General features: G+C 49.4%; 1 protein-coding gene across 2 annotated transcripts in view; it reads right to left on the reverse strand.

Annotated features, from left to right (window-relative positions):
• Positions 1-23,917, reverse strand: part of LOC147607866 (putative GTP-binding protein OBGC2) — a 91,894-nt gene that overhangs the window by 48,293 nt on the left and 19,684 nt on the right. For both annotated transcript variants that reach the window (XM_086789698.1, XM_086789697.1), the window contains exon 5: positions 4,347-4,424. In XM_086789698.1, the coding sequence (XP_086645824.1) occupies positions 4,347-4,424 (78 nt within the window). The remainder of the gene's footprint in view (positions 1-4,346; positions 4,425-23,917) is intronic.

Genomic DNA, 23,917 nt, shown 5'->3' on the forward strand with positions numbered 1-23,917 from the left:
GAGTGCAAGTGGTAAAGTGGACATGATACCTGGCTGGCAAGGGACTTATGTGTACGCCAAGGGTCATGTGGATTGACACATGTTTGTGTGCTTTGAGCTTGGATTATGATATCTGGACTTATGGGACTGATTTGTCTCGCCCATTTATTTTGGGACATGATATTGCTATTATGGAGACTTATTTAGTCTCGCCCATTTCTTTGGGACATGGATTCTTCAGTTATATTGGATTTTTGAGACTGTCTTGTCTCGCCCACTTGATGGGACATGATTATATCTTGAATATATGGCTTGAAGCTTAAAAATGCGGACAACTTTTAAGAAGAAGCTGGGGAGGATGTCACGAGCCTGGACATTTCCCAGTATGAAAGGGGTCTGGTGGACTCCAGGATGCCTAAATATTTGGAAAGTACAAGCTTTGGGAATGGGGGATTATCCTAGAATACAAAGGACCACACTCCTAAAATTTAGGAGAGTTGCTATTTTTGGCCCGACTCCGATGGAAATTCTGTTCGCGTCATTACATCTGGAATTGAGCAGATACCAAGAGTTGGCAAAGTGCCTATGACAGAATGTCTACCAGTTGGGATATTTTTAGAGATAAAGTTTATGGAAGGACCCATCTCTTAGATTGGGACATGTGGCAACCTTCAGGCTTACAATGCTTGGCCAAATAAACTTGTTTTCCAAAAGAGGAGCAGTGACACCATCCTATCTGTTGCACTGTGACAAGTGCTTGATCCCATCCACTAGGAGGGAACCTTACCTGCTCTTGAGAAACAGGGAGAGATGCCTCCTCCAAGAGGGAACCCATATCCACAGTAACAAATAACACAGATCTCAGCTCTCAAACACTTCTCTCAAGTGCTTTCCAACGAAGCGAGGCTCTGGAACCAATCAACCCCCTCTCAAACCTGAAAAAGGAGGAAATTGGACAGCAGCAAAACAGTCCAAGAAACCATCGGGAACCTCCTACCGGAAGGGGAGGGACTCATGGAGGAAGAAGGAAATGTACAGGCACTTGTCTGGCAACTTCACATGCAAGAGAACTCACCAAATCTAATACCGGAGCAGAATTTGCAGCCAAAACTCCAACGCTTGCCTCTGTAGAAGAAAACGCAACCAAGAAACCAGGCCAGCTTGCCTCTATAGGAGAAAACGCAACCAAGAACTGGCCGGCAGCAAGGGAAAGACTGGCTGGACCAAAAAACGCAGCAGTGTATGAAAACGCAATCACTATTTAGGGCTGAACTGCAGCCAGGAAGAGGTAGGGCAGAAAACGCAAGGCACGGATGAGAAGGCGGGCAGATTTGCAGAAGATGGAGCCGCCTTAACCTATGCAAATGATACCATGATTGAGAATGCACACGCAGAAGCATAAACTAGATGAGAGAGAGAGAGAGAGAGAGAGAGAGTAGAGAGAGCTTCTGGACAAGATCACCTTTTATATTAGCTTGAAGCTTTACAATGGCAATAGGCCAGCAAGAGAATGTTGAACTTGTGCAAGGGAATGGATGGAATAGTGAATAATGGGGGAACTCCTTATATAGTCCATGTGAGAGCTGGCCGACTGCCTCTAGGGCTGGCCGACTGGTACAGGACAAATAAATAAGAGAAAAATACATAAAATACCCAATAAATGGTACAACCCCAAAACATTGAGATGCATAAATTCACATCTTCATCATCATCAACAACAACAACATCAGCGACATCATGGGAAGGCATGAGGGCCTGTCGGCATCCAGCAAATACCCTGTCGGGCTGGCAACAGGACCTTGTGTAGCAAGCGGCCAGGAGCTCGATAGTGGGCAGCAGGTGTGGGCAAGACCAAAAGACAAAGTGCAGAATTTTATCAATATTTTTCATGGTGTTTGTCCATGCAACAGGCCGACAGCAACATGTTGCTGGCCGACCAGCTTTCCAACATATATATAAGCATGAAGTCATTCCAGCATTAGTAGAAGTAGCATTAAGTAGAAGTCATGTAGAAAGGGGCCAAAAGGTCACCCCCTTTGGGGTTGACCAAGGGCCAAAACCTGTACATAGATACAGCCACCTTTTTTGTACAATATTAAATACAAGAAAAACCCTGACACCAATCTCTCTCTTCTTCTCTCTCCTATGTCTTAATCATGTGTTAATTAGCATCTTGTTCTTAATCAAGCTTAGGGTTGTGGATCAGTACAGCAAGGCTTCCGTGCATGCAACACGGCGACTGCATTAACAGTGGTTCATGGTGGCGCTGCTTCGCATGGGAGCACAACAAGGTGTCGACAATAGAAGAGCGGCTGCAAAAACTGGGTGAAGTGGCACAGCAAAGGCAGGCTAGCCTCACTCTAAAACCATGTAGGTTGACACAATACCAAGGGGGTCTACAGCCATAGTTGCATGCAAGGAAACTGCAACAGCAACGGCCAGCCTTTGGGAAACGGCAATGTCTCAAAATTAGGAAATAGTAATGGCTAGGAAACAATGGATCTATGATACATTATATAAATATAATGAGAACACCACCATAATTTGAAATGAATAGTGAGCAAAATTTGTAGAAAATCACTAAGCAAGCACTAAATGAGACAAAACAATGGATGATATTCTGATCGAAGATTAGAAAAAGATAAACGGAAACGAAACAGCAACTCTCACGAAACAGAGTTTCGACGTTTCCAGGCTAAGAAACCATCGTTTGCTCACACACACACACACACACACACACACCGAGTTAGTTATATTAAATGACTCCTAAAGACCCAATGGGTCTATGAGACAACTGCTATCCATAGTATGTCTCATCATGGAGAAGAAAAACAAGACAAGTACAAATAACATAGCTCTCTGAAAGTAGAGGTTGCTACAATGATCATCATGGGGAAGTACATGGTGCATAAGCACTAGTACAAGAGACTCTCATCATGGAGTACATGAGAATATGAAGCATGTGGGGCACATCATCCTCCAATAGAGGGTACACCTCTCTCAAGTATGTCGAGCATGGGGTTACTGCGTATGGCCGAGAGGTCCCCTTCTGTCACGGTACGCGTGAAGGTGGTGTGATGGCAGTGGAGCATGTCCTCGATTTGAAGCCAATGGCAAGATCGTGGTAGGTGTCCCGTGGGCTAGGGATGCCGTGTACGTTAAGTGCGGAAGCCCGTTCCATAGAGAGAGAGAGAGAGAGAGAGAGAGAGAGAGAAGATATACAAAAAGAGTGTATCGCATGACTCAATGATTACTTGAGTGATTGATGTGTTTCACCAAGTACAATGCTTTTATAGGCATGTAGTCGTATCTTTTGACCCAAAGAAATCAAAGACACTGGATGAGTGACACATGGCACACTGATCTTCTATCTAAAGAGCACCGTGAACTAGCACACCAGAAGGAGGAAGAAGAAGAAAACGAGAAGGAAAAGAAAGAACACAGTCCACAAGCAAAGAGAGGTGAAACAGAGTGTCCAAAAAGGAAGAGGAGGGGGAGTTTCAAGGAGGAACACAAAAAAGGGAGTGGGCAGAAGGTAGGAAAAATAAAGAAAAGGGGGGGGGGGTGTGTGTGGAGGGGAGGGGTGTTGGAGGGGAGACTCGGCAGGCAAGGGGAGGCAAAAGAGGCAGGTATTGGGCAGCAGGGGCAAGAGGCCCAAGCAGAAGGCCCAGTCCGAAGGGCAGGGGAAGAGGCAGACAAAAGGGTGTTGGCGGGGGGGGCACAGGTAGAAAGTTGCGAAGGCAACAAGGAGACGGGAACTGCTTTGCTGGTGGGGGGCAGAGGTGCCTGGCCCACAGGGTGGGGGGATAGGGGGCGCGGAAAGGGGGGGGGGGGGTGCACTCCTGCTTGCTGCTGCCATATAGGAGGTTACCTCTCACCACTTTCAAGCATAAATTCCTTGAGGTGATTACAAGATCCATTAAGTGATATGGCACAGGATAACTATCCAAGATTGATTATTATTGGACACAACAAATTAGTCTTACTTAGTTAAGATTAATGAAATAAAGAGTCTTAGACTTCAACATAAAAACAATTGTTCTGATAAGGATTACTTCATACCACAAGGCCCACATCTGCTACGACACGAAGAGACAACTCTAGAACAACTTCCTCCCCTGGAGCACCTAAAAAAGGATGTATGGCACATGCCATTACTTGAGGGTGCAATCATTGAAACAACTCAGACCTCAAGGAAACACATTCCTTGAGGTGGATACAAGTATCCATTAAGTGATATAGAACAGAATAACCATCCAAGATTGATTATTAATGGACACAACAAATTAGTCTTGCTTAGTTAAGATTATAAAGAGTCTTAAGACTTCGACATGAAAATGATTGTTGTGACAAGGATTACTTCATACCACAAGGCCCACGTCTGCTACAACGCGAAGAGTCAACTCTAGAGTTACTTCCTCTCCCGGAGCGCCTAAAACTAATGCCTGCGAAAACCACCACCACAACATTAAGATTTTTTATTTTCATTTTTGAAATTTGATACTATCCTACAACTCTTATATTATTAATCTAAAAAGTACCAATATTTAAAAAGGCCCCTACTCTCTTTCCTCTGCTCCCCTTACATCTTCTCATTGATTCATATTTGGGGTGTTCTCTTCTTCCCTCTTGCACAGAATTCTGAAGCCTCCCTTCTTATGTACTTTAACTACAAAAAGTACCTTTTGAAGTGGAATAAAAGCACTAAAAACACAAAGTTGTCTAGATCTCAAGAACAGCTCCCACTACAAGGAGGACAACACCAGATTGGCAATTCATTTGTCTTACCAACATACGATTGTCATAGTTGTCACATGCACCACCCCTAAAATCTGTGTGCCAAGACAAATGAGAACATGTAAGGGGTAGATTAGGAGAGTTAGGGTTTAGCACACCTTTGAGACCCCTCACGAAGGGAGAGAGCCAACTGAGAGACTGTGAGAGTAATTTAGGGTTTGCTCACAGGGTAGGTATACGTGCACACCAATGACAGGTGACAACTAGCCAGAAACACATGGCCACATAGCAATGTACAAGCCAAGAACTCAAGAGGATAGTATTAAGCCAGAACTTGGATGCTCTCTGCTCTATGTGGAAATGCATGACCCTTAAGAACAAAACATGATTTGCATTCACAATCAAAAGAATCAAAAGAAAGATCAGATGCAGACAAGAAGAATCAAGAACAGCAAAGAAACACTTGAAGATCAAAGATTCTAGCTCTGTCATTGCAAACAAAACTTGTGTGTGTGCGTGTGCGTGTGCGTGTGCGTGTGCGTGTGCGTGTGGAGTATAACTTTTATTTTCTCTATTCTGGTTCAGGTTCTTATCCCCCCTGGTCTACCATGATGTCAACTTTACTACCCAAAGTTGAACCAAGTGAACTAAAACGGTTTTGCCAAACTGCTGAGGATTTCCATGCAGAGATTGTGAACTAAAATGGTTTTGCCAAACTGCTGAGGATTTCCAGGCCGAGTATGTCCTATAAGTCTGACCAAATCTTCGCGGCTGTTGCACCCACGGGCCGCACCTCTCTTTGCGCTGCTCTCCTGCGCTGTCTCCTCGTCGTCGACCTTCTGCATCGACGTCGATCTCCTGCTCCATTTGCATATGGTACTTCTTCATCAGCCTCGCTCATCCATAATTTTATTTGCTTCGTACACTACTATTTTCAATACATTTGCAGGTATTTCGTCATCACTGGGTCACTTCGCAGCTATATTGGTTGCATTAAGTGGGCACTACACTTCCAATGTGTTGGTCAGGTTACATTTTTTGTGAGTCAGAAATATTATTTGCTGATAAAAATGGCTGGAAATTATGTGTTTGGGATGCTTGCCGTGGAGGACAAGCTGGATGGGACCAACTACAGTGATCCTATATGATGAGGCATGTTTAGTTGCAAAGGGATTATGAAATGTGGCGAGTGGGGTTGAGGCATGCTCTGCCTCACCAACAAGCCAATAGGGTATTAAAGGTGCACTGGAGGGTGATTCTGCGTCCACTCTAGCTACAGATCACGAACCCCCTCCTAATACGAATAAGCTAGATGGGATGGCTGAGGTGTTTTCTCATCTATCCCCACTCTTCGTATTTTTCCCCCATTTTCTCCCTATTTTTCTGTGGCATGGGAGGCAGTCTAGTAGTGGCAGGAGGACCTTGAACCTAGCCAACTGCATCTGTGGAGATTCTGGAGGTGGCCGACTGCACTGCATGAGTCGTGGACTTCCCTGATGCTGGCCGACCCACTCTGCTGCTGGCCGACTCTGGATTTTCAGTCGTGGAGGAGTTTTTTGTCCTGTCGGCAGGCCGACTGCTGATGGGGGGCCATATAAAATTGCCCCCAGCCCCCATTCCATTTTGAATCATCCACGGGATCTTCTTGTGTATATAGAGCAGAGTTACACGCCTCTATCTCTCTCTCTCTTGTGCTGTGATTTTCTGCACTGCGTTTTGCTCTTGTGTTCCCAGATCTGGTCATCATCTCCGCTGCGTATTCTGACATGGTTTCAGAGCCTAGGCTCTAGATAGTTCTTGGGATTTGTATGAGCAAGAGGGGGACTGTTGTGTTGCTGATTGGTGGACCGTACAGGACGGCGGCTGATTTGCTGGACAGCCACTTGCAAGTGTTAGTTCTTCTTTGTTTCCACCCACCCACCCTTTTCAGAGTACATCCCCGCAATGGCAGATCTGTTTGAGATGGCCGAGAGGCATGCGAAGATCCCGACACTCCCCACGTTCCCGGTGGACCGTCAGTTGGACGGGAGTAACTACGGCATATGGAAGGTTATGATGGAATCTGTTCTGGAGTCTTACGACCTCGCTGATTTCGTCGTTGTTGGTGTTCCACGGCCGGAAGTAGAGGAAGGGGAGTTACCGTCGTCAACCCGAAAGGACCGGGAGGCTCAGACACGGATGTGGGATCGTGTCAACGCCAGGGTCCGTTCGTTTATTTTCCTCAACTGCACACCACAAGTAATCAATCATGTAAAGCATATGACGCTGGCCAGAGGTATATGGCAGCATTTGGCCTCTCTTTACAAGAGGGTATCGCCCATGAAGAGGATTTCCTTGGAAGTACAGATGCGGGTTATGAGCCCTGCAAAGTCGTCGACGATGCGGGAGCATATTAACAAGCTACAGGCTCTTCAACAAGAAGTTCTTCAGGCTAGGAAGGAGATATCGTCAGAGGACATGGCCATAACATTGCTGTCGCACTTGCCCTCTCAGTTCTCAGCATTTTACTCGTCTTTGATTACGAGTGGCAGGCTCAGCACCATCACATGGGAGGAGCTTGTGCCCATGGTCCTGGACTAGGAGGAACGATTCACGAACCCTCCTCAGGGTGGAGGTTCGGAGGCCTTAACTGGCCAACGGTCGAAAGGCCGTAACGCGGGCAAAGGGAAGGCTTCGTCGGAGAAGTCTTTTGAGAAGAAGTCCGTTACTGACCGCGAGAAACTAAAGGCAGAGAGAACCTGTAATGATTGTGGCGAGAAAGGCCACTATTGGAGGCAGTGTCCAAAGCGGAAGACCGAGAAGGGTGAAGATTCCTCAGCAGCAATCATGAAGACTCCGGCTTTTGTGCACCTGGAGGTGGTGGACACCGATGTTTCATTTTCTTCAGGCAAGGAGGAAATTGGAGGCTGGACTCCAAAGTTTCTAAACTCTAACCAAAAGTTTGTTTCTTTGCGCTGCACCTGACGCTGCTCGCTGAAGCTCCCGCCTTCACCCCTGCGCTCGCGCTGCTCGCCCCTCGCCTTCCCTCCCTCGCGTCCCTTTCCTTCCTCCCCCCGCCTGCCATCGCTTCTGTGCCCCCCCCTCTTCTCGCCATTGCGCCCCCCCCTTCTTCTCGCGTACTCGCCCTCTTGCGTCCCCCCTTCCTCGCTACTGCACCTCCCCCCTCCTCGCCATCTCGCCCCCCCCCTCCTAGCCTCTTCGCCTGTTCGCCCCCCCCCCCTCTTCGCCTGTTCGCCCCCCCCCCCTCTTCGCCTGTTCGCGCCCACCTCTCTTCAGCAGCGCCCCGCCCCCCCTCCCTTTCGCGTTGCTGCCGCCCCCCCCCCCCCCCCCCAAAGGGCTTCTCCTTCGACTTTTCGCCCCCTCCCTCCTCTTTCGTGCTGTTTTTCACCCCCAGGGGGTTTTGTTTTTTTCCTTTTCCTCCGGTCTTCCGCCTCTCTGTGTGCAGCCCGTTTCTTGCAGGATTTTCGCTTTCGCCTCACCTTCGCCTGAGCTTCAGACTCTGATGGAGACTCCTCCCGCCTCGCCTCAGAGGGACTCATCCGCAGCCCCCTCGCCCGCCCCCGAGGACATCCCCATCAGGCTTTCTCTTTCGCCGGAAGAGGAAACGAGCCTCACCGCAGAGGTGGAATGCCTCCACGCTCATTCCACCATCTGCCGTATAGTCGGCACTCGCCCCAGCAGAGGGGAGATCAGGGATCTTCTTCAGGCTCGCCTTCTTGCAGATGTGGGCAAGATCCTGGATGTACAGCTCCTAGGCCGGGGACATTATCAGATCGAGTTTGAGGCCGCCCAGAGCGTTGCCAAGGTCCTTGCCCGAGCACCCCTGGACATCAAGGGTGCTCGGGCTTTCTTCAGACCTTGGCAGCATGGATTTGACCCAGCAGCGGCGGCGGAGCAGCGAGAGCGCCTCTTCCATGTTACAGTTTGCTTCCCTGGACTCCGCCGGGAGTATCTTCCGCTCCTCTCCAGGCTCGGAGCATTGGTGGGCTCGGTACTAGAGACTGGCCCCTCGGCAGCTTCAGTGGTGGCCAGAGCAGCTGGGCTACCTTCGGTCAGAGTGTTGGTGTCTGACATCTCCTCCCTTCCTAAGGTCATTCAGCTACCTAGGATAGGGGGGGATGGATAGATCAGAGAGTGGAGTTCTCGGGGCTCCCGAATCAGTGCTTCATTTGCAGGCAGGTCGGTCATCTGGCCAAGGCCTGCCCTCACAGGAGACCCCGACCCTCACCACAACAGCAGGCTACTGATGGCCCGCCCACAGATTCGGCTCGGCAGGCTGCCTCCGGGACACCTGCTCAGGCCACAGAGACCTCGGAGTGGCAGCCAGGACAGGGGCGCCGCCGAGGGAGACAACCACAGCAGCACGCCCAGAGACCGCTGCAGCAGCAGCCACAGTCTCAGCCTCACCGGGTTCCCGTGAGGAACAGCTTTTCTCCCCTCGAGGAGGAGACCCCCGCGGCGACGACTGAGGACCAGGAGATGCCAGCACCCCCTCCTTCACCCCCCCCACCCCCGCCCCCCCCCCCCACCGCCTCGCTTCCACCATCGCCTCCTCCCGTCTCCGCTCCGGTTTCGGCAGCGGCTCCCTCTCCATCCCCCTCGCCTCCCCCTCCGCCCGCCTCTCCCTCCCGGGAGGCCCTGGCGGTTCCCTGGCGTTCACCTGCAGTCCGGAGAGCGCTGAGCACTAATCTCGCTCGAGCATCACAGAGGAGACCTATGCCGATTAGGGCTTCACGGATTTCATCTATCCGCAGTCGGCTGAGTCGCCTTGGCATTAGACAGCGCTCGGAGGCTTTTGATTATACTTTCACACGGCTTTTTGGAGCAGAGGGCCCCCATGAGCCAGCACCCATCCGAGTTCATGTAGTGATACCTCCGGCCCCCGCGGAGAGGAGGCACTAGACTCAGCGGTGGCCTTCTCTTTCCCTCTATGTGGCCCTTGCGACCGGGAGTGGACTCTAGAGCTCGCTCTCAGCACTTTGAAGACTCAGGCAGTTGAGTTTTCTCATCACATGAGCGATCTGGAGGTGACAGATGTGATAGGCCGACTTTGGGAGTTGGCTCATTTTTTCTTGGATCCCGGGGGTGTGGATACCTCAGGGATTCGGCATTTGGTCGTGCGCATAGTGGCCGACTTAGCACGCGACCCTGGATATGTGTGTATACACGAGGTTTCTCTGTCAGAGCAAGAGGCAATCGCCATGGGCCACAGCCACTGGCGCCTGATCCGGGATTCTTGCAGTACATCGGGTGGGCAGATTCGCAGCCGCTCGGATGGGGACTACTCTCCATCCAAGCCGCTTGCGAAGGCCCGCCGCACGGCTGAGACAGCATCCACCTCAGCAGGACATCCATGAGGATCATCTCATGGAATGTACAGGGCCTTGGCGGAGCACACTTTATACGCTACCGTGGCTGCTTGAGGCAGGAGCTTCAGAGATGCCTGGTTGGTGGCAGCATTGATATTTTGATGATGCAGGAGCACCACTTGGGTGAGAGCAGGATCCGGAGATATGGTTCGGTGATGCCTGGTAGATGGGACACTTTTTGGTCTGCAGGGTTTGGTCCTTTGGGTGGACAGGGAGGAGTATGCATGGTCATTGCAGATGTATGGCGGCAGGCCATTGTGGATCGAGGGATCATTGTGCCTGGTAGAGCACAGTATGTCATTCTGAGGATGCATGATGAGCTATTGGGCGTGCTCAACGTCTATGCGCCCAATCATGCTAGTGCCAGAGCAGAGTTCTGGACCCAGGTTACGGATGCATTGCCAGAGGCCGCACATTGGTGTGTCGGGGGAGACTTCAACATGCTTGAGGACCCGGCAGATAGGGTGGGAGGCAATCATGTTACAGTGCACGGCACGGAGCTTGCAGCTTGGGATCGGTTTTGCATGTCACTGAGGATCACTGATGCATGGCAGCATGGGGCTTTCTCCCGGTCTCAGGACAGTCTTAGTTTCTCTCGGTCGGATCGCCGGCAGGGAGGGACTAATCTATCACGGATTGATCGCTTTTATGTGGGCGACTGGTTAGGGGAGCAAGGGGGCTCCGTCGGCATTCTCGCTGGCACCTCATTTTCAGATCATGCGCCAGTTATATTGACATTGGAGGAGGGGACACGGGAGCCCAGCTTGCAGTTGAGGATCCCAGAGAGGATACTTACAGATCCCAGTCTCGCTGAGGACATTGAGAGGATCTGGCATGATAGTCAGTGCTCTGACCAGGATGCAGCGGGCCAGTGTGCTCAGGGACTCACCGATCTTAGCTCTTTTCTTCACGCTGCAGCTTTGACACGGCTGGGAGAGATTCGCGAGCGGGAGCATCGGCTGAGACGCAGCCTTGCTTCGCTACAGCGCCTTCAGGAGCAGCACCCTGCATGTGAGTGGGTGGCGTCCCAGCTGTGCCAGGCACGCCAGGAGGTTAGAGAGGTAGAGGAGCAGAGACACGAGTTTTACTATCGTCGTCAGGCCTCTCAGTGGACGCAGCTTGGTGATAGAGTGACTGGAGAGTTTTTTGAGATCACTGGACCCCGTCATGCGCGAGCAGGAGTCCGCCAGCTTGGTAGACCGGATGGATCGGTAGCTACTGAGCTTGGGGAGATTAGAGCCATTGCCACTGCATTTTATAGAGACCTGCTTTCAGCGGAGCCAGCCACTGAGGATCGAGATGTATGCAGACAGACTGTGTGGGCCCATGTGCAGAGGAGGGTCACAGACCGGATGCGTACAGTTCTAGGTGCGCCTCTGTCAGAGATTGAGCTTGCCGAGGCCTTGAGGGTCCTGCCCGCGACATAGTTGCCCAGGGGAGGACGGACTGACGCCGGCCTTTTTTATGCACTATTGGGACCTTTTGGGGCCAGGCTCCGCAGGGGCTTTCAGCATGTTTTGGACACTGGGGTGATGCCGCAGAGCTTTTCAGAGGGCTTGATCTATCTTATCCCCAAGGGGGAGGGAGTATCAGATGATATTCGGCATTGGAGGCCTATTACGATCCTCAATACTGTCTACAAGGTCTTAGCAAAGGCCTTGAGTTTGAGGATCCAGCCCTTCCTGGGGGAGTTGATTCATGCTCCTCAGACAGGATTTGTCAAGGAGCGCAGTATCCTTGACAACATCTTTACTTTCTGGGAGGCAACGGCCCGAGCTAGATTTCTTGGCGAGGACTTGGTCGTGATGCTTCTCGATTTTGAGAAGGCATACGATAGAGTTGATTGGGGTTTCTTAGAGGGCACTATGCTTCGCCTGGGCTTTGAGCCAGGATGGATCAGAGGGGTGGCGGCTCTGTATTCCACAACTCGCAGCCAGGTGCTGATTGCAGGAGGACGGGGGCCGAGTTTTGAGCTGACCAGATCAGTCCGTCAGGGGTGTCCCCTCGCTCCTTTTCTTTTTCTCTTCTTTGCGGAGGCTATGAGCATGTATTTGACGGCAGAGGAGGTTAGTTTGAGAGGACTGCAGCTCCCAGTCCAGGGGGAGGACCTGCTTGACGCTGAGTTTGCAGATGACACGGGCTTATTTTTGCATGACCAAGAGGCCAATCTTCTTCGGGCAGAGCAGTCGCTCCAGGTTTTTAGTGCAGCTTCGGGAGCATTGATCAATTGGCGCAAGACAGTGGCCTTTTGGATCAGTAGTGCTCCCACTCCGGCATGGAGCCCGGACCCCGGTTTTAGATGGATTCCTCCAGGCACAGCAGTGCGGTTTTTGGGATGCCAGATTAGCCTAGATTTGTCACCTGAGCAGCAGATTGCCCCGCTTCTTCTGAGCATTCGGAAGAAGCTTTTGTATTGGAGTACAACTCGACTATCCTTGGCCGGAAGGGTGGTGGTGGCAAATCAGGTGCTATTAGCGACCATGTGGTACATTACGTCTTGCTGGATTTTCTCGAGCTCTTGCATCAGCCAGGTACAGAGGTTGATCAGGAACTTTCTGTGGTCTGGGCGGGACGGTCAGCCAGCTCGGGCAAAGGTTGCATGGGCAGTTATTACACTTCCGTTGGCTCAGGGAGGTTTGGGCATTATAGATCCAGTCGATCAGAGTAGAGCCTTATTGGGGAAGCTTATTGTTCGGGGGTTGCTTCCAGGCGCTGAGCCTTGGAAAGAGCTCCTCTTGCAGCGGCTGCAGGCTCGGGCGCCCCCAGCAGGGGGTACTTGGGCACCAGAGATTCGCTGGATCTTCATAGAGATGAGGAGGACAGGCCTCAGTAGAGGATGGGAGGACAGATTTGCTTTGAGTATCCTGAGAGCTTGGGAGCTGCAACAAAACCCTAAAACCAGGGCTCTGATACCAGTTGATGTGGGAGAAGGAAGAAGGGTTAGGTCATGTGGGAGACATACACAGAGAAGCAAGGGAGAGAGAGAGAGAGAGTTGTGGGGATAAGTCAACTCATGAGGCATGAGTGTGTGACTCCCCTATCACACATGTATATTGCACTAGTACACATAGTGCACTTAGTACATTAAAAGTACTAAGTGTACTATGTACTATAACTTATGGGCTTGTACACACTATAAGGGTGGGCATAATGCCTTTACCCCAACAACCTCCCACTTAAAGGCAAAGTGCCCTTAAGTAAAGGAAAAGAAAAAATCAGCATGTACATGATAATATACAAGGCCAAATCAAGGCTGAAACTGGCCTCATCCAATGCCCATCAAGTGTCTGCAATGAGCAAATCGCTCCGGAGGCAAACTCTTCGTCAACAGATCAGCCGGGTTGTCATCCAAATGAATCTTAACAAGCTGAATTTGCTTGTTCTCTATCACCTCTCTGATGAAGTGATACTTCACATCCACATGCTTCGTCTTTGCATGAAAGACAGGGTTCTTTGCCAACTGGATGGCACTCTGACTGTCACAATGCAACAATGGAATATCCCCTGTATAGCCCAAATCAACCACTAACCGAGATAGCCATAATGCCTCCTTGCAAGCCTCTGTGGCTGCAATATACTCGGCCTCTGTAGTAGATAAGGCAGTGCACTTCTGCATCCTGGATATCCATGACACAGCACCTCCTGTGAATGTAAACACATAACCGGTAGTAGATTTCCGGTTATCTGGATGACCGGCATAATCCGAATCCGTGTAACCATGCACTAATGCATCCTGTTTGCCAAAACAAATGCACATATCCTGTGTGCCCTTCAGGTATCTCATGACACCTTTCACTGCTTCCCAATGCTTCTTGCCAGGGTTGGCCATGTATCTAGAAACCACTCCCACTGCAAATGCAATGTCCGGCCTAGTAGCAACCATGGCATACATGAGACTGCCACAAGTTGAAGCATACGGAATCTTGGCCATATCAGTCCTGTCTCTATCTGACTGTGGGCTGTCCATAGCACTGAGTTTCACATATGGAGGCAAAGGAGTACTAGTCTTCTTCCCCCCGTCCATATTGAACCTCTGCAAAACTTTGCCAATGTATTCCTTCTGAGACAAATACAACACATGCTGATTTCTGTCCCGAAGTATCCGCATACCCAAGATGTGATTTGCATCACCCAAATCCTTCATATCAAAGGTTTCATGCAGTCTCTTCTTCAAGGCATCCATCTCTTTATTTACGAGATTTCCCGGCAATCAACATATCATCAACATACAAAATGAGAATCAATAGACTGCCATCCAAAGCTTTCTTGGTGTACAAGCAGTGATCTATGTCACTTCTCCTGAATTTCTGTGATTTCATGAATGTATCAAATTTATGATACCATTCTCTTGGTGCCTGTTTGAGCCCATAAAGTCTCTTTTTCAACTTGCATACAAGCTTCTCCTTTCCACTCACTGCATAACCCTCTGGCTGCTGCATATATATCTCCTCATGGAGATCACCGTGAAGAAAAGCAGTCTTCACATCCATCTGAATCAAGTCCAGATCATCATGTGCAACCAAAGCCAACACAGCTCTAAGTGTGGTCATTTTGACCACTGGAGAGAAGATCTCATCAAAGTCCACACCATATTCCTGCTTGAAGCCCTTAGCCACTAACCTGGCTTTGTATCTTGGCTTTGCATCTGGTGCAACTTTGAGCCTGTATACCCACTTGCATAGCAAAACCTTCTTGCCTGCAGGCAAATGCACCAACTTCCAAGTTTCATTTTTGTGCAGAGAATCCATCTCTGACTTCATGGCATGCTCCCATAGAGCCTTGTCTGCCCTCTGTAAAGCCTCTTTGTAACATGAGGGCTCCCCACAGTCAGTAAGCATAAGTAGTCAACCCCTGGAACAAACCTGTCAGGGGCTCTGGAGGGTCTAGTGGACCTCCGTACCCAATGACCATCATTTGCAGGTTGCTGTCCAGCCTGCATATCACCCATTGGTGGCTCCTGTTCCATGCCATAAGGCTGAAAAATCATGCCCGGTATATCCTCTAACTGTGGTATATCCATAGGGATATTTTCTGCCATCTCTGGCTGTCCATTTGGACCATTTTCAGCACCATTTAAGGGCTGGTTTTCCTGCTGTAATGGCTGATTTACAGCCCTTTGTTGTTGTCCATGATGTCCATCATCATCAAAGATGACTCTGCCAGGCTCCTGTTGCCTTGCAGGCTCCTTATACATGCATGTTTCATCAAAAATGACATCATTGCTGCGTATGATCTTTCTATTCATGGGATCCCAAAGTCTATACCCCATTTCACCTTTGTCACCATATCCTAGGAATATGCATTTGTGAGACTTAGGATCAAGTTTGGTGCGCATTTCCCTGCGTATGTGCACGTACGCAACGCAACCAAACACTCTCAAGTGCTTGTATGACGGAGGCTTCCCTGTCCATACTTCTTCTGGCACTTTCCCACCAAGCCTCGTGTTAGGTGACCTGTTTATAAGGTGAATGGCTGTCATAACAGCTTCAGCCCAAAAACCATGAGGTAATGCAGCATGTGACAACATAGAACGGACCTTCTCCTGTATGGTCCTATTCATCCTCTCTGCTGTCCCGTTTTGTGGAGGATCATAAGGAGTAGAGAGCTCCCTCTTGATGCCTTTAGCATCACAAAAGTCCTGAAACTGTTTGGACATGTACTCTCCACCATTGTCGGAACGCAAAGCTTTCAGTGCTTTGCCAGTTTGATTTTCAACAAGAGCAACAAACTTCTCAAACACTGAGAATGTATCACTCTTCAAACGAAGAGGATAAACCCACACCTTGCGTGTGGCATCATCAATAAAAGACACAAAATATTTTGCCCCTCCCAAAGAAAGCTGAGGCATCTCACATACATCTGTATGCACAAGTTCTAACTGAGCATCTTTCTGTCCAAGAGCTTTCTTGTGGGGGCACTGTAGTTGCCTACCATATATACAATGCTCACAAAATTGAAAACTTGAAAACTTTAGAGAAGGCAAGTAACCCAAACGAGACAATTGCTCCATTCCCTTGACACTCATGTGTCCCAACCGGCTATGCCACATAGAGATTTCCGGCAGCTCGGTTACATTTACATTAGCATGGTGACAAACACCTGCATGCATAAAGTAAAGAGTGTCCACCTTAGAGCCTCTGGCAACAACCAGTGAGCCCTTACTAATTTTCCACTTTCCACTACCAAATGTGGTAACATAATCAGCATCATCAAGCTGTCCAGTAGAAAGCAGGTTCTTCTTGATCTCAGGCACATGCCTGACATCATGGAGCATAAGCTATGAGCCATCTGAAAATACAAGCCTTACATCACCTCTGCCAAGAATCTTGCATGCATGGTTATCACCCAAATAAACCACTCCTTCATTGCCAGCAGTGTACCTGACAAACAAGTCTCTGCAACCTGTGACATGAAAGGAGGCACCTGAATCAATGATCCATGAGTGCATACCATGACCACCTGTAAGAAGTGAATGGGCATCAAGTGAAGACGTAAAGAGGACCTCATCCTCACTGCCACCTGCATGTGACACATTGATTTCTTCGATCTTGACTCCACTTTTGCCCTTTGGCTTTACATCTTTGGCTTCATCTTTCTCTTTGTCTTTGCCTTTTCCCTTTTCTTTTTGATCATTTTTCCATTTGTAGCATTGCTTTTTAATGTGTCCCTTTTTGCCACAATAATGGCATTCCAAATCCTTTTTGGAGCGAGACTTGCTCCTTCCCCGTTCTTGGCTTTTTCCCCTTTGCTGGGATCTCCCACGTGCATTCATTGCATTGGACTTTCCAACAGAGTTGTTTTTCCTGTTCATCTCTTCTTGAAGAAGAGCACCCTCAACATCTGCATATGACAGCATAGCATGCGAATTGCTAGTGGCTGTCCTGAATGTGTCCCAACTCTCTGGCAAAGTGCATAACAGAAAAGTGGCTTTGAACTCATCGTCCATTGCCAACTTTTGATTGATGACCTGGCTGACAATACCATTAAACTCATTTAGATGGGCTGTCATAGAAGCCCCTTCCTTCATCTGAAGGCCTATGAGTTTCTTCAACCAATACACTTTGCTTGAGGCACTTTGTTGGGCATACAAGTCCTGCAATCTCTGCCACATTCCCCAAGCTGTCTTCTCTTCACGAATGCTGAAAAGTAATGAGTCTGACACAGACAACATGATAGTAGATCTTGCCAGCTCATCCATATCTTCCCACTCTTCAGCAGTAAGAGAAGCGGGCATTACACCCCTCTCTTTGATAGGCTTGTGCTGCTTTTTCTGGAGCAACACATTGTAGCACTGGGTTTGCCAAATATCATAATTATGCGAGCCTTCAAGCTTCTTGATGTGAAGCAATGAAGAGCTCTCACCTGTGGTTGCCATAGCAAAATGCAACCTGTCAATGCCTGACTCCCTGCAAAATGTGCAAACACTGCACCAAAAGCACACAAAGTGCTCACAGTTTTTCTCCCAAGCTTTATCTCCCACTGCGGAAGCAAGAATGCAACTTTTCTCCCACTTTATGTGATGAAAACACCAAAATCTGGTTGCTGCAGATTTTGGACAGCACCTTAAATGTGCTCCCCTTCCAAAGTACTGTACAGCAATACCAAGTGCTCACCAATGATGTACCAAACCGGCAAGTTCAGCAGCTGAAATTGAACCTTTTGGTCACTCAAAACAGTGTACAGCCATGCCAAAACATGCACAAAGCTGTGCCAAATCTGTACCAGCAGGTACAGTAGCAATAAATGCTCTCCTGGCTGTCCAAATGAGTAAAAATCAGACTTTTACAGTCCCGAACACTGCATACAACAGTTCCGAACAGAAATTGGGCAAAAGCCCCTTGACTGCAAGCTGATTTCTGAGGATTCAAGGCATAAAAGTTTTGCCTGCTGCTTTGCCAAGATCAACAAGCATACAAACTTGAAAAGCCCCTTGATTTAAGATCAATTGCTGATCATACATGGTACATTGACGCACATGAAGGCATCCAGAGTGTTCACGATGCTTCCCCCTGGCCACATATACATCCAAATAATGAAAGCCCCTTGATTTACAGGCACATTGAGTGCTTGTAAGGCATCAACACATTATCCACAGCATCAAATGCGATTGCCTGCATGCAAATCAACCAAATCGGCACAAAAGCCCCTTGATTTGTACTGCAATTTGCTGCAATTTTGCCCAAATGTGCGATTTTTCACATCATTAAGCATGTATGAGTGCTTAATTGCACAATTACATCAAAAGCCCCAAATTTCGACATCCAATTTCCTGCAAATTGATCCTGATTTGACCAATTTCCTGCAAATTTATCCTGATTGTGACCAATGTCACCCAATTTTGCCAATTTTGCTCAAAAATTGAGCAATTGGGCACCTGTACCTGCTCAATTGCTTGAATTAATAAGAAATTCCCAAAATATTGAAGGCAAATACCTCTGAAATTTCTGATTTTTTTGAGTTTCTTGACTTGCAGGCTGAGACGGAGGCGGTGGTGGCGGCGACTTCGGTGCTGGGCAGCTTCTGGAGCAGCTGGGCAGCCCCACCTGGCTGTGGGCAGCCAGTTGGGTAGCCCTTGTTGGGCTGTCGTGGGCAGCCACGTATGCTGGTTGGCCAGCCCATTAGAGGTGGTATCGGCCGGCGACGGCAAGGAACGCAGCGGAGCTCTCGCGAGAGGATGATGTGTCGGAAGGTGGAAGGGGTACGCTTGAAGGCACCACCGTTGCTCACGCGTGTTCGTTCCACGCTCACTTCGCTCCAGTTTCGCCTAGCGCCAGCCGAGGCCTAGCGTTTGTTCGCTCCACGCTTCGACTTCTTGGCTTATCCGCATGCGTGTGATTCAACGCCCGCCACCAAGATAGAACTCCACGCTTCACCAGCTCCACGCTGTTCGCCTGGGTTCCCTGTTGTGTCAACCCCTAGTCGACCAAGTACACAGTTGCCGACCAGCCCTCTAGTGCTTCGATTTCCCACGCTGATTCAACAGTCGCTAGGAAACTCTTCGCCTCTCTGCTGAAGGAGAAAAGGCTGCCCTCGACTCCTTCTCAGCAAATGAATTCCAGTTGAATTCCAGCGATGCAGCACTTGAGAACAAAACCCTAAAACCAGGGCTCTGATACCAGTTGATGTGGGAGAAGGAAGAAGGGTTAGGTCATGTGGGAGACATACACAGAGAAGCAAGGGAGAGAGAGAGAGAGAGTTGTGGGGATAAGTCAACTCATGAGGCATGAGTGTGTGACTCCCCTATCACACATGTATATTGCACTAGTACACATAGTGCACTTAGTACATTAAAAGTACTAAGTGTACTATGTACTATAACTTATGGGCTTGTACACACTATAAGGGTGGGCATAATGCCTTTACCCCAACACTGCTGAGACCGGGGCTCTCTCACCGACCTCCTCCTTGTGTTGAGGAGCGGGCCAGACAGCCGCTCATCTGGAACCCAGCGGTTTGCACGGAGCAGGGTCATATGCTGGGTTCTCGGCCTCGTCTAGCCTGGGGACCTTTAGCGGCAGGCCCAGCTCGTAGTTTTGGAGACTGGCAGACCTTCTGCAGTCTCCCAGAGGGGGATCCAGGTGGAGAGGCTGAGTCACTTCAGAGGGGGATTGATTATGAGGGATGATATTCAGGAGGCACTCACAGAGGAGTGGTTCACGCCTCTTGAGCCAGTGGCCCCACGGTGGATGGGAGCCTTTACACAGTTGGAGATCCTGATTGCAGTCAGAGCTTGCACTGAGGATGGCGGTTGCCTCTACTATGAGATTCAGGATGAGGGCAGACTCCAGAGAGTGGAGATGAAGTCGCCTTTGGTTGCAGAGTGCACCTTTCAAAGGATTCGGGTAGTGGCCGCCGCTTCTCGGAAGTGGCATATTGACCCCGACCCTGCAGATGTGCTCCCGGATTGGCGCATATGGGCATATGCAGCGCGCCCTTTGGCCCGGCTACAGTGGGACCCCGGGGAGTACGAGTGGCATGATCCTTATGCATCCCTTGAGGCCACAGAGATTACCTTTTTCCAGTATACTGTTCGACTGGGGTGGCATATTTTGACGGCGAGGAGGACGGTCTCTCCAGCGGCAGCGGGGCATTGGCGGCTGCAGGGACTCTCACAGGAGTTCCTGGAGGATTTTTGGGCTCGGCTCTGGGCTAGTCGACGGGCCCGCAGGATCTCGACTTTTCAGTGGCTGGTCGCCCATAGGGGCTCAGCAGTTGGCACTTGGCTTGTTTACAGCGGTCTTCCGGCGGCCTGCGTCCGATGCGGCCACCCTATGGAGACACAAAGACATTGCCTTTGGGATTGCCCTCAGGCGCAGCAGATTTGGCTGCGGATGCTGCGTATTCTGGCTCCCCTCTCTCCAGAGGGTATGTTTACGTGGGGTGCCGCTGCTTGGTCGACCTCGTCAGGGCCTGCGATGGGCTATGAGATGGAGCAAGGCAGTCAGGCCATCAGATTTATTGGGGGCCAGCCTCGCCTGGTTCCGGCACCGGATTTCTCGTCCGCCAGCTGGACACAGGAGAGGGATTTACGATGGGAGCTCCTCAGCAGCCTCACCATCTAGTTCACCTGGAGGGCCCGGTGCTTCACGGCCTTTGAGGGGAGATTGGAGCCACCAGCAGAGACTGTACGGGGGATTTGGCAGGAGTTGATCCACACCCTGCGAGGACAGTACGACCGCATCCGGGGAGACTCGGATGAGGCGATCTTGCGGCGCCAGGCCTTTCACACCACTTGGCGTTGTGGCCCCTTCTACACCTTACACACGGGATCCCCCCGTTGGCACTACAGGCCACCTGTTTGGCTCTTCCCCCCCCCATTGTATGATTTAGCCTCTCAGTCCATTGTGCTGATGCTTGTATTTTGCAGCACCTAGGGAGAGTCTCCCGGGCTGCCATGCTGTATTCCCTGCTCTTTTTCTCTTATGAGCAGGAGAGATTTTTTGTAGCCCTACTACGGGCGTTTTTTATATAACTAATGAAAGGATCTTTTCTCGAAAAAAAAAAAAAGAGGAAATTGGAGGACTCTCCGCAACGGATACTCGGGAGTGGATTCTAGACAGTGGTGCTTCCAGGCACACGACTCCTTCCCGTTCTGGTTTACAGGATCTCTGCAAGCTTTCTGGTCACATTCTTACGGGGATACATCCACTATCCCAGTTCACAGAGTGAGGGCAGGCTAGAGATAGTTCCCAATGGTAGAGGGGGGAAGCATTCCTCCCAGGTGTTGTATGTTCCGTCACTTGGTTTTCATCTGTTGTCAGTGCATCAGGTTTGCAAGACCAGCGTACGGGTGGAGTTTGATGAGCACTTTGTTGCTCTCCAGGACACAGCAACAACAGGCCAAGTGGTTTGGGAAGGCGGAGTGGAGAATGGAGTTTACAAGCTTTCAACACTCTCTCCCCCAGATCCTTAGGTTTGTGATGAGTGGCAGTCCGGTAATGGCCACTTAAGTGTGGATACGCTGCAGGTGCAGGCTTTCCGAGACCAGATGGTGGATAGCTTGCCAGTAGATGGCATCAGTTGGCAGGAACTCTCCAATACTGATGTTGGTAGTTCTTGTGTTCGTCAGTCACAGGAAACTGAACAGGTAACTTATGCTATGATGTCTCGTAGTATTCAGGACAAAGAACCTCCAGTAGATGAGGATGTTCTTTCCACAGGGACTTTCGGAAAGCCAGGCAGGTGGCAGTTGATTACTTGCAGAAGGAGGTGGTTACTCCAGGCTTTGTGGTTCCGGATTCAGAGGGTGTCAAATCCCCTCGGATCTCCTCGTGATTGATCTTGGTACGAGACTCGAAACCTGCAAACAAACGAACAAGCAAACGAAGGGGGTGCAGGCCTGACTCACCTCCCAACCATGACAGCCGTGGGCAAGCCCACAGACTTGGCTGTCCCCATCGAGCCACAAGCTGAGCTAACTAGGATGACGTACCGACCAATCTCCTCCTCGCGACGTCCCATACCGCCACGAAGCTGCCCTCGCGGGCCTCGAGATTGCTGCCGGCCTCGGCTGCATAAAGCAGGTGCACGTCTGCACTAGATCCACGCTCCAAGACCATAGAGCTCTCACAAACTCGCGAGACTCTCTATGTCCCAATAACTAACCTTGGCCGCCCTTTTATAGGCTCTTGGCCGGTCATCGCGCGTCCACACTTAGGCGCCCGCCCGTTAGTTTATCCCTAACTCAGCTCGTCAATCAACTTGCCTAGTTCCAAGCTTCCCCAAGCCTCGAAACTAGTCTTGCGTGCGTGTAGCACACGGTAGATACACACTGTGCACATGACATACTCCCCTTCCTCTAAGAGCTCACTCCTGAGCTCGCTAAAAAGCCAGGGTAATCTCTCTGAAGAGTATTCAATGTCTCCCATGTAGCGTCCTTCTCAACACGATCCTTCCACTTGATCTTGTATTCCGTGATAAGCGTATTACGTAATCTTCTTTCACGAAATCTAAGAATCTTTTCAGGTTCGTGCGGAACAAATGTCATACCCTCGACATCTATGATTTCTTGAGGAGTAACTAACTGATCTATTCCACCCAGTACTTCCTTAAGTCTACTGACATGAAATACAGGATGAACTTTCACATGAGAAGACAAATCCAATTCATATGCAACTGAACCAATCCGTCGTGTAATACGAAATGGTCCACACTATCTAGGGGATAATTTCGGAGATCGACCTGTCCGTAAAGTCTCGGAATCTTTCGGAACTCGCAAATACACCATCGTTCCTTCAGAGAACTCTCTGGGTGAACGATGTCTATTAGAATAAAATCTGTCTCGGTCTTGAGCACTTCTAATAGATTCCTTTGCAACTTGTAACATTTCTTGCATATCTTGCAAAAAATTACGTGCTGCATCATGCTGAAGTCCTGAGAATCCAACTGTAACAGGTGATCTAGGTTGAAAACCATACATAAGCATGAAAGGACTAAAACTTGTACTCGTATGCTTAGTACTGTTATATGCAAATTCTAACATAGGAAGATAATCCTCCCATGAACTTTGTCTTTTGGATACATATGCTTGAAGCATATCCTCCAAAATCTGATTCACTCTTTCAATCTGGCCATCAGATTGAGGATGATCAGAGGAACTCAAATTCAAAGTTGTTTCCAACTTCTCAAAAACAAGTTTCCAAAAATCACTCGTAGAGTCCCTATCACTGACTATGTCCTGCGGTAACCCGTACACTCTAAACAATTGCTCGATAAACTGTCGTGCTAATTGCGTAGCTGTAATAGTCTTCCGAGTCGATAAAAATCTAGCCATTTTTGTCAAGCGATCTACCACAACCCAAATAGAATCGTGGCCTTGATGTGTTCTTGGCAATCCGGTAATAAAGTCCATGGAAATACTTTCCCATTTATTACCTGGGATTAGCAAAGGATGCAACAACCCAGCCTGTTTATAGCGTTCAGCTTTATTTGCCTGACAAATTTGACACTTGAGAACATAATCTTCTACATACCCTTTCATCTTTGGCCAATAAAAAGTGTGTTTCACTAACGATAGTGTCCTGTGTATCCCAGGGTGTTGAGCAGAAGGGGCGTCGTGACACTCCTTAAGAATCTTGGACCTAATGTCCGAGATCTGTGGTACACAAATTTTGTCATTACGGAATAGTAAACCATTCCGAATCATCCACTGGCCTCCTGCAGCCTGAATGGTAGACTGCTCAGTCGTCGAGTCTTGGTCAATCAATGAGCTCCCGTCCTGGATCTTCTACCAAAATGGACCAAAATAGCTATCAGTCTTGCAAAGCCCTCTCAATGACTGAAACAAGTCAGTAGAAATCTCGGTGAACGACAAAGTATTCACCTCTCGAATT

This window comes from Cibotium barometz, chromosome 54 (assembly GCF_041138505.1).
Source record: "Cibotium barometz isolate CiBa-2024 chromosome 54, ASM4113850v1, whole genome shotgun sequence".
NCBI lineage: Eukaryota > Viridiplantae > Streptophyta > Polypodiopsida > Cyatheales > Cibotiaceae > Cibotium > Cibotium barometz.